The sequence below is a fragment of the Sinohyriopsis cumingii genome, unplaced genomic scaffold (assembly GCF_028554795.1).
Source record: "Sinohyriopsis cumingii isolate HCF-2022 unplaced genomic scaffold, ASM2855479v2 utg001110l, whole genome shotgun sequence".
Taxonomy (NCBI): Eukaryota; Metazoa; Mollusca; class Bivalvia; order Unionida; family Unionidae; genus Sinohyriopsis; species Sinohyriopsis cumingii.
The window spans coordinates 1,433,023-1,450,228 of record NW_028315961.1 but is presented as its reverse complement, the minus strand read 5'-3'; the positions used below and the strand labels follow the sequence as shown (position 1 = coordinate 1,450,228).

General features: G+C 34.0%; 1 protein-coding gene across 4 annotated transcripts in view; it reads left to right on the top strand.

The window, feature by feature from the left end:
* The window catches only part of LOC149772833 (nephrin-like), a 311,073-nt gene that overhangs the window by 230,549 nt on the left and 63,318 nt on the right, over positions 1-17,206 (top strand). For 3 of the 4 annotated variants that reach the window (XM_089947221.1, XM_089947219.1, XM_089947220.1), the window contains exon 16: positions 1,801-1,935. In XM_089947221.1, coding sequence (XP_089803347.1) covers positions 1,801-1,935 — 135 coding nt within the window. Of the gene's footprint in view, positions 1-1,800; positions 1,936-9,664; positions 9,992-17,206 lie in introns of those variants that run through there. The other variant, XM_089947222.1, reaches the window with a different exon arrangement.

The window sequence follows — 17,206 nt, the reverse complement described above, 5'->3', positions numbered from 1 at the left end:
AACTGTAGTGGTCACAACAAATACAGTGGTGGCAAGTGATGAACAACAGTAGAGTTGATCATTGAGTGTTGGCAGCCATCTTAATGAATGCATCTTGTTTGAAAATCCACAGCAGAAAAATAATTTTGTCCTATCTCTGCACACACACATCTAGAGCAGTATTAAAAAATATCACAAGTAATCCATGATCACTGTATTAACATTTATGACTTAGGTATTTTCCTGTGGACTAAGTATTTACTCCATAAAGCTGAGTAAATCCATGGAACATGCTGCAGCACTGTCTGCCATGCAGTAGATGCATCCATAATCAAACAAAAAGACATATTTGATATTGTAAACTTGATATGAACAGTTCTATGCTTGTGCAGATGATATCAATAGATTCTAAGATTATATGTTAGAATAATATAAGAAGAAAAATTGGTTTTACTTGTTTGTTTCTTGATAGCTCACATATATAAGAAAGTAACATACCGATTTCAGGTTCTTAGGTGACAGGCAATTAGGTGATGAGAAAATACTGGCTTCTGCATAATAACTTTAGTTAAAGACCACACACCTTGAAGAAAGGTCTTAAGGCCAGTAAAACATGTTGGACAGTAATCTCCAGGATAATCTCTATATGTGCTTCTTCACAGAAGACTATTAAGCACTGGTAATGAAAATGATGTCATTTTTTTTTAAATGTACTCTTGTGTAACTTTTAACTTTTCTGACAAATCCTTGTAAAAACAATTTAGTAAAGATTCTTAAGGTAAGATTTGGAGAGCATATCTAGATGACCTAATAAGATTTTCAGGCCATTGCAGAAAGTTTTGAAGTTTTGGACATATAACAACATTTTGTCATGTCTGCCTCATCAGAAGCCTGTTGTAGTTGTCACTTTGGCAACCATGTGAGTGTCTGTCTGTCCATCAATCCACACAATAGCTTAACAGTGGCCTTGAAAGTTTCTTTTGTTTTGTTTCATTTTTATCCCACCATCCATATTATGATTATAGCTTGGGCTTAGGGCTTGACATGCAGGTAATGGCCTGTTTCTCATTATGAATTGGAAAGTTTTGACAAAAACCTTGTTGGCACCATTAAAAAAAATAACACTCCATATTGGCATATTTATATTTATATGAGATGATCTGATTAGACTTCCAGGCCATTAAAGCAATTTTCGACTTTGCACATACCTTCTAACTTTTTATGATGTGTGATTTTTTCAATGAAAACTTTGAATGCACATTAAAGCAAAAATATATTGAGGTAGACAAAAAAAATTTGGTTTTGCCTATTTGTATGCACATGTAAATCATCTGTTCATGCCTTAAAAGCTGAAGTTTCTCAAACTTTTAAAAAATAATTTTCTTTTACTTTTTGGAGTTAGACATGTTGAGGAATACATTTGAGAAATACAAATCAGATCATGAATTTGGTGTATATTTAGGAAAATTACTTTTTCATGACTTGTAAAAGCCACAAAATCATCTGATGCAGTCATATCATTTTTGTGATTTTTATATAAATTAGTTAAAGTATGTACAGTTATATCTTTACCTTAGGTAAATAGAACTCATTGCTTTTATTTTGAAATGCAGTTATATCATATTTTCCCTTTTTTGTGTTTCCCATAATCCTGAATTCAGAAATTGACCATAAGGGTACCTTCTGCATTGGTGAGAGTTAGGGATGTAATTGGAATTTATGGAAATGTCCAAAGATTGTTGTTTGACTGTCTTCTCACATTAACCTAAATATTAGATTTTTTAAGAAAAAGGGTAATTTAGACATCAAACTGTATTTCAGAATTTGTACAAACTGCAGCAGGGTTTCAAGTTGGACCAATAGCAGGTGGTGTAGGAGCTGGAGTTGTGGTTGCTTCCATCTGTATAATTTTGGTCATACTTTTCATCCGACGAAGAAACATGAGAAACAAAGAAGGTAAGAAGCTGGTAGGCAACTAATTAATGTAAAAGCAGTATCATTTTTACATGCCCATCATAAGATGAAGTTTATATTGTTGTGGCATTGTCCATCTTTCCATTCATCCATGTCTGTCTTTTGAATTTTAGTGTCCACACACTAACTTTAGTTGTAGATTTTGTCACAGACTACACTTTTTGCATGAATTTCACCTTGAATAAGGAAAAAAAGTTGAGTCATGGTCATTGGTCATGGTCATAGTTACTGTAGCATACATTCCAACTGTAGCAGGAGCATATGTTTTATAATTTTATAGTCATGTTTTAATTAGGCAGAAATAGGTATTTTATTATTTTATGTAGTTAATGTTTATTAACAAAAAGTTTAGCCATTTAGGTAACCTTGAACCAGGATTACCTGTTAAGAGTTTTGTTCACTGAGCAATGCAACTACCGTGATTGCTGGTCATGCTAGGTTGTTCTATTGTATGACAAGTGGTAAACAACTTTCTGATTGGTTAGTTTGCTACTTGTCTGGATAAACAACATAGTATGACCAGCATATTACACTGGACAACAAATTTTTACAAAAGTCATGTTACTGAAATAAAATTAGTCAATTCTTATCAATTTTTATGTGCTGAACACGAATATGACAGTCAAATTGCAAAATTGGCTCTAGTTTTTTTGTAATCTGCAAGAAATTAATGTTTACATAACGAAATGCATTCCAATAGTAAAAGGTCAACTGTAATAGCCTACCTATAAAAAATCAAGTCATTGACTACATCTTAGATTTCTTCGCCTGTCTCTTGTACAGCTGTTCGGGAGCATCTCTGAGGAGTGTCCAGCAGTAGTCAGCCAGCATTGTAGTGGACCATTTTCCCTGGTATCTTTGTTCCATTGTTGCGATATCTTGATGAAAACGTTCGCCGTGTTCATCACTAACAATACCACAGTTGCTAGGAAAGAAATCCAAATGGGAATGAAGGAAGTGAATCTTTAGAGACATATTGCAGCCAAGTTTCTTATACTTCATCAACATGTCTTCTACTAGTTCCTTATAGTTTTCTGCCCTAACATTTCCGAGGAAGTTTGTAGAAACTAGGCGAAAAGCATTCCATGCTTGTTTCGCGTCACCTTCCAGCAAGTTGTTGAACCGGTCATCTTTGAAAAGCTCTCGAATCTGAGGACCCACAAAAACTCCCTCTTTAATCTTTGCTTCGCTGAGTCGAGGGAATTTTTCATGCAGGTATCGGAATGCTGGCAAAGTCCGGTCAATGGCTTTCACGAAGTTCTTCATCAAACCTAGTTTGATGTGAAGGGGTGGTAGCAAGATTTTCTGAGCCTCAACCAGAGCTGGGTGTTGGATATTCTTCTCTCCAATGGCTACATTCTGCCTGTGAGTCCATTCCTTCCTCATGTAGTGCATTTCCCTTGCTCGGCTATCCCACTCGCATAAGAAACACATGTATTTTGTATATCCTTGCTGCGGTCCCATTAAAAGGGCAACTACCTTCAAATCACCACAGAGGTGCCAGCTGTACTTGTTATACTCAATGGAATTCAGTAGCTGCCTTAAGTTATCGTATGTCTCTTTCATGTGGACAGCATACGCTACTGGAATAGATGGAAGAATGTTTCCATTGTGCAAAAGCACAGCCTTGAGACTCAGTTTCGAAGAGTCCACAAATAGTCTCCATTCTTGTGGGTCATGAGTGATTTTTAAAGCATTCATGAGGCCCTCAATATCGGAACAGAATATCAGATTACTTTCCTTTCTGAAGAAAGGCTCCAATTGCTGGTGGCGCTTTCGATATGCAGTAATTGTGACATCTTCTTCTAGAAGATTCCATTGTTGGAGTCTTGATCCTAGCAATTCTGCCTTGTTCTTTGATAAGTCCAAATCACGAATCAGGTCATTTAGTTCTTCCTGTGTTATTCTGTGTGGGGTTGATGATGCACCACAGTGAAAATCTGGATCACTGCATGCTGATGGACCAGGAGAAGAACAGGTCGACTCACCTTTGTCTTCGTCAGATGAATCAAGAGAATATTCTGCTGGAGGTTCTGGAATAGGAAGTCCCTCACCATGTGGAACTGGTCTCAATGCAGACGGAATGTTTGGGTAGACTATTCTCGACTTCTTTCGCTTCGTTATTCCGCCGGAAAGAGGAGGAACCAAGCAGAAGTAACAGTCATTTAGGTGGTTGCTTGGCTCTCTCCACACCATTGGGACTGCAAACGGCATTGATGACCTTTTGCAATTCAACCACTGTGAAAGCTGTGTTGTACATGTAGCACAGCATATATGCGGAGCCCAAGGCTTGTCTTGGTCACCAACCTTGCATCCGAAGTAAAGATGATATGCCTTCTTCACTTGAGAATTGATACTTTTCTTCTGGTTGGCAAATGTCACTTCCCCACAAATATAGCAAAAATTGTCCGCGGTATTAACACACTTTCGAGGCATTACTGTTCTTTATTGTACGTAAATGGATAAAATAATAAGTTTTATGTAACAGTAGCTTGAACTGTCTCGCACAACGTCTAAAATATTTTAAATGCTGAACCTATCTGATTGGGCTTTATATAGTACACTGCTTACGTCAGCTTCAGCAGCCGCCTGGCATTAGTATAATAGGCCTACACATGTATAGTACACTGCTGACGTCAACTTACTTCAGCAGCCGCATGGCATTAGTATTGCATTGCATCAGAAAATGATGCAATCAACTGTGGATGATGTGAGCATGATGGTATTATGCAATGTTACATCATTATTCCGGATGTTGCTGCAGTCCTACTGGAGAAATTTACACAGTGAAACATAGAAAATGAGGTATATGAATATCTTCAAAACGAGAGCCAATACAAATTTTTCACGGTTATATTCGTGTTCGGCACACCAAAATACTACAGATTAGGGCCTTTTCAAGTCAGTAATGATTTCACTGTTGACCAGTGTTAGTGGTCAGTCCATTAGAGTTTCTTGTGCTTGCAAGGATGTAAATTGGCCTTTGTCCCATATGATAAGGGTTTATGTTACAAAGCAAGGAGAAATGTCTCAATCTCCACCTATGAACCCAATAAGGCATAATAAATTCAATACTGAACAAAACACTGGACTTGTATTTTCTCACAAAGGAGGAGAAGGCAAGTGCGGTAACACTTACACTTTTGGCATAATCATTATGGTTTATCACCTACTTATGTATTACACTTGTCTGTATATCAGCTATGCTTTTTGTACTTTAAAAATAAACATAAAACAAAAAAGTTTTAATTGTTATTGTCATCTATTTAATTACAAAAAATTTGAGGATATTCCTAAAAGGATTCTAATGTGTAAGAATATCATAGGAGTATATTTGTCCAATGTAGACCTACATGTATGTTCCTTATTTTATTTTTATATCTAATGTATATAACACATTTCCAAGATGGGGTTTGGAAAACTTGCTTTTTTGCCACTTATTTTGCCAAGATTATGCTTATTCCTCTCTTGGGGTTTGCTTGTATGCTCCAAGAATAGCAACTGATTTCAACAAAATAGCTTATGTTTTAATAGCAGTAATATAATAATTGCTGCTATTACTTTCACTAATCTCAGATTTAATGTATCTGCTGTCCATATTCCCAGACATTGGGGGTGGGGTGTGGTGGTTGAGACTCATAAAGTGTGTTTTGAGGAGTCAGAGAGGGGAGGAGATTAAAATAAATGATGTCATGCAATTCAGATTAAGTTTTCTTTTTATATTTACCTTTAGAATATGTCTGGAAATTCAAATTTGAATAAAAGAAAACAGCACCTGGATTTTTTGAAGCATTTAATACATTTACAAACAAATCATAGCTGGCAGATTTAGCATTGTTAAAAAGTATCACCATATGCACACTCACATACATGTATGTACACACATTATCAAAATCACAGCCACAAAGACATGAAAAATATACCTTGTTTCTGTTTTAAAATCTGGTGGAAAGTAGAAAAATTAATTAGATGCAATCTTTGCATGGTTTGGTTTCATGCTTTTATGGCACGGCAACAGAATTAGGATATTTATTGCTGAGATAATTGGATTAAAGTGCTTTGCCCAAGGACACACCATGGTAGGCTATCCAGGCCTATCCAAGGGTAGGATTCTGTCATGCTAACCACTGAGCCACCATGGCTTCCCTTTGCTGCTGTCATGAGTTGTTCAGCATGGGGTTTGAGAGTCATTTGTGTTCATCTTTGCACTCGTTAGAGACAGGATGGTACTGTTGTTCAAACTTTCCACTGAATTCTCTGAACAAATCCTGGTCAGAACCAAGCTGCTTTTGCCAACCATAATACTGCTGGGGTGGGGGTGGGGGTGGAGCATTTTTCTCTTTCCAAGATTTATGGGGCTTTGTAGGTAATACAGCAGTAATAAATGCCTCTGTCTTGCAAGGGTGTTAATGCAGTCTATTTATCAATAAAATCAACTGTGTGAACATGAATATGTGCTTATTATAGTTTTTCCACCAAATCTATTTCATCGTTAAAATCACCCTGAAAAGCATTATTGATTATAAGTTGGTAGTATACCAAGTTTAAGATAGCAAATAATAATAAAGTGAACTGACCCTGAATCACTGAATCAGGTATGTGTTTGTTTGTTCCAATGTTAATACGATGATACTGGTGCTATGTATTAAATGTACACTCCAGAATGTCGATATGGTGGTTGCAATATGTACAAAGAATGAAATGTGCTTTCATGCTTTTGTCCTACAGAAAATCAAACTCCATCAACCAATTTAGTTTTGCTGAGCTTTGCTCACTTTGCATATGGCTCCATTCTTCCATGAATCTTGCAGTTTCAACATTTTGCCATCAAAAACACTTTTACACTGTTCTGACTTCAAAATTAAGCATGTTTTGCATTTTATTTATGGAATAAAATCCAACTTAAAAGAAATGTTGCCACTGTTTATGAACTTGTCAACAATTTTTAGTAAAGACTATTTAAACATTATTATTCAAGGCAGTGATGACTGTAGTAACTTTTGTTCTTTAACATGGATTCCTATGATTTACCTACCTTAAAATAACTTCGGCTGTTCCATTGCGTGCACTTTACTTATGCAACAAAGTCTAGTGGGCTTTCCCAACTCAGTGTTCTAAAGGACTTAACACTACACCACCCTAGATGCTGTTAGCCATTTAGTCATATGTGAAATATTGGTTGCTTATCTCACACTACAATATCAGTTAGTTGCCTCTATTTGCTATTAGTTGTATTAACTGCAGCAAGAACTAGTTTGTGCATAAATTTGTTATGGGCATATATTGAGGTACTCAGGAAATCACTGATTTCTTTCGAATAAAAATTACTGAAGGTTATGTTTTCCAATCCACAATATTGTCAGGGTTTGGGACTATAAAATTGTGTTTTTAAGTATTACCCATTATCACATAGTCTGTACACTTTGCCTGTAGTGTGTGCAGTTTCATAATTTTGATATGATACCATGTGAACATATCAACTTATGTGATTTTAATTGGTCCAAATAAGCCCATCAAAGTATTGTGCAGTATACCTTACTGATTCGCTTCGATCATGGAAAAATCTTTTTAACCCCACCTTCTGAAATATTTTGTTGTCAATGAACTTTTTGGCGGCCATAATTTTTATTCAATTCACGAAAGGAATTGGGCAAGGGGGTCTCTTTTCTGATTATGGCCAAATTACCACCACATGGGCTAGTTATGTCATGTATAACATATCATAACATGAAAAATGGCTAAAACCCCAAGACAAGAACAATTGCAACAAGTAAAACTAAGGTATTGCTCAGTTCATAGCGAATCATGCAAGTTGGGGTTGGAAGGAGGCAGTAAACCTGAAGCATGGAATCCACCCACTATAAATGTTAACTTACAGGACTAAATAAACTTGCCTCTGTTCCCAGAAGAACGTGGACATAAAGCGTTCTCCAAACTGACAGAAGTTTATCCAGCCATTGCATATTTATGTGGTAGGCCTAAATATGCTATGCAATTCCAACTCAAAATGAAATTTCTGTGGTCTGCTGTTCCAAGTCAAATACTGTAAATATCTGGTCACAAATACATTACAGTAAATATGGGAATTTCTGCATACAGGAAACCTTCTTTCAAATTAATATTGCAACAATCTAATGTTTAGTTGTGAAAGTGTTATGTTAGGTTACGTAATCATGGACCGTCTACTGCATTCTAACTGGTACTGCATCTGGCAGTGTGACATCACAAGCATTGGTCATTTTATTAAACAAAGGATTTTGCCTGTGCCAAATGTTCTGTTTATTTGGAAGCATACTTGTTCTTTGACTTATAGATTGTAAGAAAAGTATAATCTACTTTTAAATGTTAATACTAAGTCAACTTTGTTAGGGACTGTTTTGTATGCACAAAAAAATGAAAGGTGCAACGTCTGTTAGAATAAACGAAATTGTTCATTCTTCTTTCTATCTAAATAATTTCCACTGAAATAAAAACTATGTGATTAAAAAGAATATCAAATGGGTAATGATTGGATGTTAAATTTATGAAACTCATTGAATAATGACCAGCTTTTGTGAGCCAAGGCTTGCTAAAGCTGGACATTACTCAACTGATTTAATAAATTCAATATTAAATCATTACCCATTTGAGATCCTCTATAAATGTCTACTTGGTTCCTACATAAAAACGATCTAACTTCTAATATGACTGCCACAATAACTGTCTAGAAAGTGTTGTTTCATTACTTCTTCTAGATGGCTGGACATTTTTATGTTGTTCTTTCACCATAATTGCAGGTGTGAATGTGATTGCCCTTCTCCATTTAGTAATATCAGTTATTATATGCTAATTTTTGTCATTGCTAACTTTACATTGTCAGAATTGTGCAGTATTTTATGATACTGAACACCTTCATATTGCACGCATGTGTACAATATGGACCCAAAGATAGTATAGTGTATTAGGAACTACTCTGTAAACAAACCATGTACACTTGTATAGTAGACGCTTTAGGATTTGAATGAATAAATTTGTGAATGAACTAAAGCAGCTGTTTCATCTGTTTGAAAGTATAGCTAATAAAGTTAACGATATGGACGAGTTTACTGAGTCAGAAATAAAACTTTCCAAGAAGTAAACGAATGAACATGATACTCACAATGTCAACAACATGAGAAATGCAGTAATTGAAAATATCATCCTGATCATTGCAACAGTTATTTAGGATAATATTCATATCTTTTCGCAAGTAGAATGGTTAAGACTATGACAAGTGCTCTCTAGGGTCTAGAAATAGAAAGCATATTCAGGTCAAGGGTTATCGGATATCTTATCAGAAATGTTCCATTGTGCAAATCTATCAGAATACTAGATTAAAGAAAAAAAATGCAACTGAAGGTTTTGGTAGGAAACTAAGAGCCTTAGAACCAATAATCCAAGATGACAAAAAGTATTATTTATGCTGGGTAAATGGAGTGTCACACAACAGCTGCTTTTCAATTTTCCCCCCTGTAACTACTTTAATACAATGTTAGGCTAGTGATAGAAGACACTGTATGATACACTTCATAGCTGGGGTCCCTCTAGCGAGACGCAAGTGACAGAGCATAAGCATGTTTTTTTTTAGCTAGTAATAAGAATGCTAAGAAATATACTTACATTTATGCATCTTGAATTTTCTCAAATTATACTTTCTTTGTTCTTTAAATCCTGCAACACCTGATACACACAGAAGCTGTACCAGAATTTCGAGCAGCCTACATTTCCAGCTGAAATCTGTTCACCTTGTTTCGCTGAATTGACCCAATAATCCAGCCCCTCATAATCAGAAAAGTAGAATTGAGTTGGATCAGCATAGAGACAAATTCCATGTGCATTCATTCAAAATATGACTCTAAATTTTAAGTTGGGCAAAGCATCAATTCTTTTTTTAAACTGATGTAGAGTGTGCAACTAAGTTAAAAGGGCACCAAGTGGAGCTGTGTGCACATGAAAACTGTTATTGTGTATTGATGAATCTGTGGTTGTGAATTTATTTTGGAATAAAGCATAAATTCAATTACATTGTTTATTGTAATGTCTTGTAGTTAAACAAAATGAGCATATAATAAAAAAGGTTACTGTATTGGTATGAGAAAATATTAACTCAATTTTTCTTAAAAATACTGCACTCAACAAGGTCATGCAATATTTTGCAGAAAAACTCATTCATATTTTCCGATACAAATGCAGAACCTATATATATTTTTTAAAAAAGCATGATTCCAGTCTGATGCATAGCTTCCTTGGACATTTTCTCCACTGTCCTTATATTGTTTGCATTTGTTTTTGTCTCCATTTTGTTAATATGGGGGTTGGAGTTGTGCAGATGCTCGAGAAGTGGTGGTGCTTCATATTGTTTCCCCACTTAGCCAGAATAATTATGATGCACACCACATCTGCCTGGCATGCACCATGTATCCTCTCAGTGCTTTATAGTCATATGATGTGTGAGAAATGGAAGAAAGCCACCACTCTTCCAGAAAAAAGAAGGCAAGAGTCATGTTCACCTCTTTTCAGGATGACCTCCTCCATTCACATGAAGAATCAGTGGCATTTACACTGATAAATAGGTCACCTGCTTTCATATGAGAGTGATCAGCAACACTTCTTGGTGTAAGGAAAATGTCAACATTTGAGGAAACAGTGGCACTTTTGGTGTTAGGAACTCGTCATCAATCACTAGAGAGGGTTGAATGGCACTTTGCAGTTTAGGGAATTCACCAACTTTTGTGCCACTGAAATCTCACAGTTGTCTCATGAGAGTTGGATCAGTAGCACATTCCTGTGTAAGGACATCATCAACATATCCATGAAAGTGCCACCTTTTTGGCACAAAGAATGTGATGAATGCATGTAAATCTGTTAGGACTTGAGCCTTACAGCAAAAGAAAATCGCTGTGACCTAAATTTCATATTTTACTGAGTTGTGTTATGCTTTTGTATTTAATATGAGAGGTTTTTAATCCCACCAAAATGCCATTATACCAACAATCATTAAATTTGCTGTGAAGATATATATTGATACATACTGCACCATGATCTTAAAGTTGGTCACTGTGACCCACATTTTATGTTCCAGTGACTTTGGTCAACTTTTGTATTTATACTGTTCATGTTTAAATCAATAAATAATTGTAAACATCTCTCTTAGTACTGCACTCATGTAAAAAGTCACTGTGACCTACATTTCACATTTTACTGACTTCGGTTAAGTTTTCGCATTTAACTTGTGACTTCATATGTATTGCTCATGTTGTGTAAATATTATCTGTCTAGAGTCATGAAACATGAAGAGATGCATCTTGAAGAGCTTCCTTACTGGCCATCATGTTGTAGAAAAATTAAAACCATACCAACAACAATCTTGAAGATCACTATTCCTTCATTTCAGTCATGTTTCGTTATAGCCCATACCTTAAACATACTGACTTTGGTTACATTTTTAATTTTGATGTTTATTGTGTATATTAGAACTGTGAAATAGATGGTAATATGTATTTTGGTTGCTTCCATGCCATTACTAGTTTGGAAACTCACTGTAACCTTAGTTCTTGTATTGATTTTGTTTAAGTGTATGCATTTAGCTCAAGAAATTACTTTTTGGAGTGCTGTATAAACAATATCCTATCTTGAATTATGAAACTTGTTGAGAATCTTGACAAGACTTGAACCTTGACAAAATATATCTATCTTGCCTAGGTTTCATTCATCAATTACTTTGTTGAAATTTGATGTTTAAAGTTCTTTCTTTTTTTTGGTACTCATCCATACAAAATTTTCCAGGCGGATTTCAGAATGTTTTTTTAAGAGTTTTCTGCCTAAACCACAACATGCTCATATTAAGGGAGTTTAGGTCAATTTCAAGCGGAATTCAGAGCAGAAATTTAGGCAAAATATGCAAATTAGTTGTCCTAATATTCTGCTTAAATAAAAAGAATCCATCTAAGATTTTTCTGCCTGAAATAAAAATCTGCTTGAAATACTGTACAAAATTTTCCAGGCGGACTTAAGGCCGATTTCAGATGGGTTTCTTATGCATTTTCTGCCTGACCATAAACTTAAAGAAGCTTAGGCAAATTTCAAGTGGACTTTGGGTTGATTTCTGGCAGAATTTTGGGTGAAATATGCAGATTGGTTATCCTAAGATTCCCCTTAAACAAAAAAAAAAATTCATCGAAGATTTCCGCGGGAAGTAATAATCTACCTGAGATAAAAATCTGCCTAAGGATTCTGTCTAAAAAAAGTCTGTCTAAATTGTCTACAGAAATATCATCCAATAAAAAATCTGCTTCTTAGACATCATTGGGAATCAATGATAAATATTCACAATAATTTAAAAAATGGATCATAAATTTTATTTTGACAGATTATATCAAATAAGATTTAGGTTTATCTTGTCCTCATTTTCTTTCTTGCATTAAAAACCTAATCCATGATAACATCATTTAAGTCGATTTCATTTCACTGAAAGTTTGGTGAGATTTCACAAACATTTTGACCAAAACTTTAACTGAAATTTTGGTGAGATCTCACTAAAACATTTATGAGAGTTCACAAAAATTTTGGCCATAACTTTCACTGAAGGTTTGGTGAGATCTTTAACATTTCTTTGAACGTTTTATGAGAGTTTACTAAGATTTTGATGAGATTTCACTTGTATTTTGACCATTATATAGTATTTTACTGAAGTTTCAATAATTTTTCACAGACATTTCAAAAGGTTTCAAATAAATAATGGGTATGAATTAAACTTGATTTTATTAAGCAGGGTATTAATTCCAGTGTACATGAAACAAAATTATACAGATGTTGTAATTATATGACATCCAAGAGACATAAGAGTTGTACTGCAGACTTGATTTTTGACTATGTACAAACTAGGATGCTGTTGTGGTCGCTTGAATTAGTCCTTGTTCCATAAGCAGCAATGACAAATGTTTCTCATGGTATAATTACTCTTATTTTACACTGAATTCTAACACAGCTAGAATATTTCGATAATATAAAACAATAATATCACTCATGATATTGAAGAATGATTCTACTTGTATGCTGAGAAAACTCCGCAAAGATATGACTATCTTTGATAGACATGGATATATGGCAACAATATCAACAATTCCCACCAGTGATTTATACGTTGTCCCACCTTAAATTCTGGAAGTTAATCATTATGGAGTTATATAACTTTGAAATCATCCTGGTTCAGTTCCTTGTCATATTAAGTAGCAACTTCAATGGTTTCTTCGCAGTGCCCATTTGCCTCTGCCACAATGCAAAACTATGCTGTTTTATCTATGTGAGTTTTATAAGTATTGTTCAGATTAAATGTCTGAAATGGAATGATTTAAACAGATAAACATATTTTTAATTACCATGTACTTTATTTTTATTATTTACTGTGGTACATACATTAAACATGCATGGGGAAATAAGGGGACTACGCTAATTTTTGGGAATTTAGGCCGCCATATTGGAGAATCATGGAAAATCCACTAGACTAAAAAAATCAGAAAAATACCAAATCAGAAGGAAACCATGGAAGTAGGCAACCATTCATTACATTTGAAGCTACCAATGGGTAAGTACATTAAAACTTTACTCTCTATCATATTTTATATAATTTTAGTGAATTTCAAAAAGAGCAAACTTTAACACTTTCATACCCCATTTCTACACAATAGAACTTAAAAGAAGATTTTAAGTAAATTCAAACATTTGTATGCATGTGTAACATATTTTAGTTTCATCAAAATAGAACAGTTTTCAGCAAACCACAGTCCACAATATCCCCTATCCTAACTGCCTGAAAAGTTATCACCAAATTATCTCCCTTCACAATTCTATCCTACTTCTGGTGTTGTTGACTTTAATTCCCCTGCAAAATTGTATGGATGAGTAAACAGGTAATTTAATTAATTAGTTAAATTAATGATAAAGATCACAGTTGCAGTTGCTGATATCTGAAAATGCAAAAATGCAAAAATAGGCACTGTGAATTAGTGTGTAGTGGATGGCATATGGTTTAGACAATTTTTTAATTTGCAGACAAATTAAAGAAAACTGTCTTTTTTTTAAAACCTCTTATGAAGAATAGTGTACTTATTTAAATTAATAGTTGTAGAAAGGTACATTGTGTGTCCTGTTTTTAAAATTCAGAGTAACAGTTATGTCTAGCCCATATATCCTCAACACTAACACCAAGACTTGTTCATAGACATAGACCACCCAAACACAGGGATACTTGAACAGATGGTATCAGGCTCCTTAAGTCCAATCCCATTCTCACAAAGATCTACACAGCCTCCATTTTGTTCATTTGATTTAGAGATCGACATTGAGGTGATTGACTTATCAACACAGTCTCCTGCAGTACAATTGTTATCCCAGTATTCACTGTGTTTAACCCCTTAGGACGAGAATTTTGTGGTAAGGATTGATGTTTAACAAATGGCTTTTATTTTTATTCTAAGCAGTGAAGCGTATTGCATGACGTCATATTAAATGACAAAAGAATTTACTTACATCAGTGTGGGTTTTTTTTGCAAAGATCAGATGAATACTACTATTCCTGTTGATATTATTTATTCATAATTAGTCAGTTTATTTGAATGTTGACCCAGTTTTCACTAAATATGTACCTAGAAGTGTAACTCGTAGAAGCATGATAGAAAGTTTATTTTTTAATGAAAGTCAAATATGTTCTTATGAACAAGTCCAGTGTTTAAGAGAAATCCCCAAAAAACAAGAATTTCCTTTGACTCTGATATTGAAGCTGAAAGCTGTATTGTAAGTTTTTGTGATGTATAGTAACTGAACTATCACAAACAATAATTTGAATGTGTTCTCTTTCCAAAAAGCAAAACTAGATATGTAAATAAATTAAACAAATTTATTACACTTAAATTATATATTTGACTTCGTATCAAAAAAATAAACATTTAACTTTAAGTTAAATGAATTATGCCCATGAAAAAGGGAAAGTTTAACTTGTGAAAGTTTCTAATGAGTTTACTGTGAATATTAAAAAACTTGTACATCATGCATATTCAGTGACTGAAAATGGAAATGAAGATAACCCTATTATTGTTGGGAAATATTGAAACATGGTTTCCAGGAAGGAAATGCTTTAAAATGGTACATTGGTCAAGTAATATCTGAGGTAAAACAATATTGAAGAATGATGCTTTAAACTCTTTCTAATTCTTGCATCATCAATTGTTATGTGCTCGCAATCATCTAATTATAATGCACTTTTTGCACTCAGTAACTCTTCACAATTTCAGTGTCATGTGTGTGTTATGCTAAATTAATTCCTAAAAAGTGATATATTGTTTTAAATGCTTTTAAGACCTAAAAATTATCAAAATATAAGCATCATTAATAATATTATCTTTTCAGAAGTAATATTCTTTGGTAAATTACAAAGAAATGTTATTAGAAAAAATCAGTACCAGTACTGTCAATAGTATATGAAAGAACCAATTTGTTTGTTTTAACATATATGTACACTTAAATTTAAAAATGTAAACTGATTTTACTGTTTACTGACACTGATTCACTAATGTAATAGATGCAGTCTAATGATATTTACCAGGAGTTTTATGAACACCAGAAGCTGTTTGATCTTTCTGATTATCCTTGAGTCAGCGGCTTCTGGTGCGGTGATATTAAAAAAGTAATAGGAAAGTTTAAAGATGAAGTAGCTATGAAAATTATAAAAGTTTGACGGAATGTGCAATACAATGTAAGCATATCAGCTTCTTGAAAACAAGGAAAATAAAAAAGTCAAAGGTACAAAAAGAAATATGGTCAGTAAAGTAATCGGATTCGATAATTATAAGTCGGCATTAGACGGTTTTAGTGGTCATGTTGAAATGATGGCAACAAATTGTCATAAAATTGAGACAGATGTTATCATAGAATCTGGTCTTTGCAATTTCAAAGATAAGCATTACTGTTTTGATGGTATTAACACATTTGCAGTAGGATATAAAAAATTTGATAGTATTGATTTTAGCAAAGTAGATAGTTTAGATTGGCTATTACAATAAACCTCTAACAATATTATATAAATTTTATGTAAAATATAATTTAAAAAATTGCTACGATCTCAAGTAAAATTTTGTGTGAAATATATAATAGTAGATATAAAGGGGGTTGTTTCTGGATCAAACCCTTTTTTGTTTGATGATGATGATGATCAATAACATGTGCTCGACGGTTAATCAAATACTAAAATAGGTGCTGTTGTCTCAACAAAGTTGTTTTTGTATTTTGTTTAGACTACTTGAGGGGGTCATTTAGGGGTAAAAATCATATTGTCGTGAGATTCAAAATATAGTTTTGAGCCAGAAACCCCCTTATATCGACTACCACTGTAATGATATTCAAACTTGCAATACATCGTATATGAAGATGTCAGATGAGTTCAATAATGAGTGAGATATGTCCATATTAAAATGATCATATTGCATGTGATTGGCTGAGCTTGTAAATACTCTGTATTGATGGGTATGGCATGTAAGCTTATGTCATCATTGTCTCAGGTGATTTTTATTTTGATCATCATTCATGAATATTAATAAGGTGATGTTCCATTTCATTGCCTGGGTTTGTGAACACTCTCAATGCATTGTTTCCAATCATATTTTGATCAGATTGGACATGTAAGCTTATGTTTTTATTAACTCCAGTGATTCTGAATTTTGAATGAATGAATGTCATCCATGTATATTAACTCATAAACTCTGCATGCCATGTTTACACTTCATGAAGCAGTATCATACTTCAGAGTTCTGGAAAGCCAACATCATCCAGGATATACTAAAGTGGGTGGAAAGGGGAAAGGTGTAGTTGTTAATTTATATTATATAATGTAGACATTCTACAGTGAAAAAAAAAAAAACAACTTCTGAGACCATATTTTTTCAGGCCAAGCATTACTATTTTGGAACTAAAGGTTATGTGCAGATTTTAGACTGTTATGTCTTAGATCTAGATCATGTTAACATGATCTGCACCTACAGATGAACCTTGGCAACATTTTGATAAGTTTCAGATTTGAACTAAAATGGGGCCAGAACATACAAATTGTTGGTCCAATATAAAATTTTCAAAAGCAAACAATTTGTCTCCTTTTTGCACATGTGCTGCAGAAATAGCCAATCACAACAAAATCTTGGGCAGCAAAGCATCTAGTTAAATTAAAATCACTCAGAAACTCGTGCTT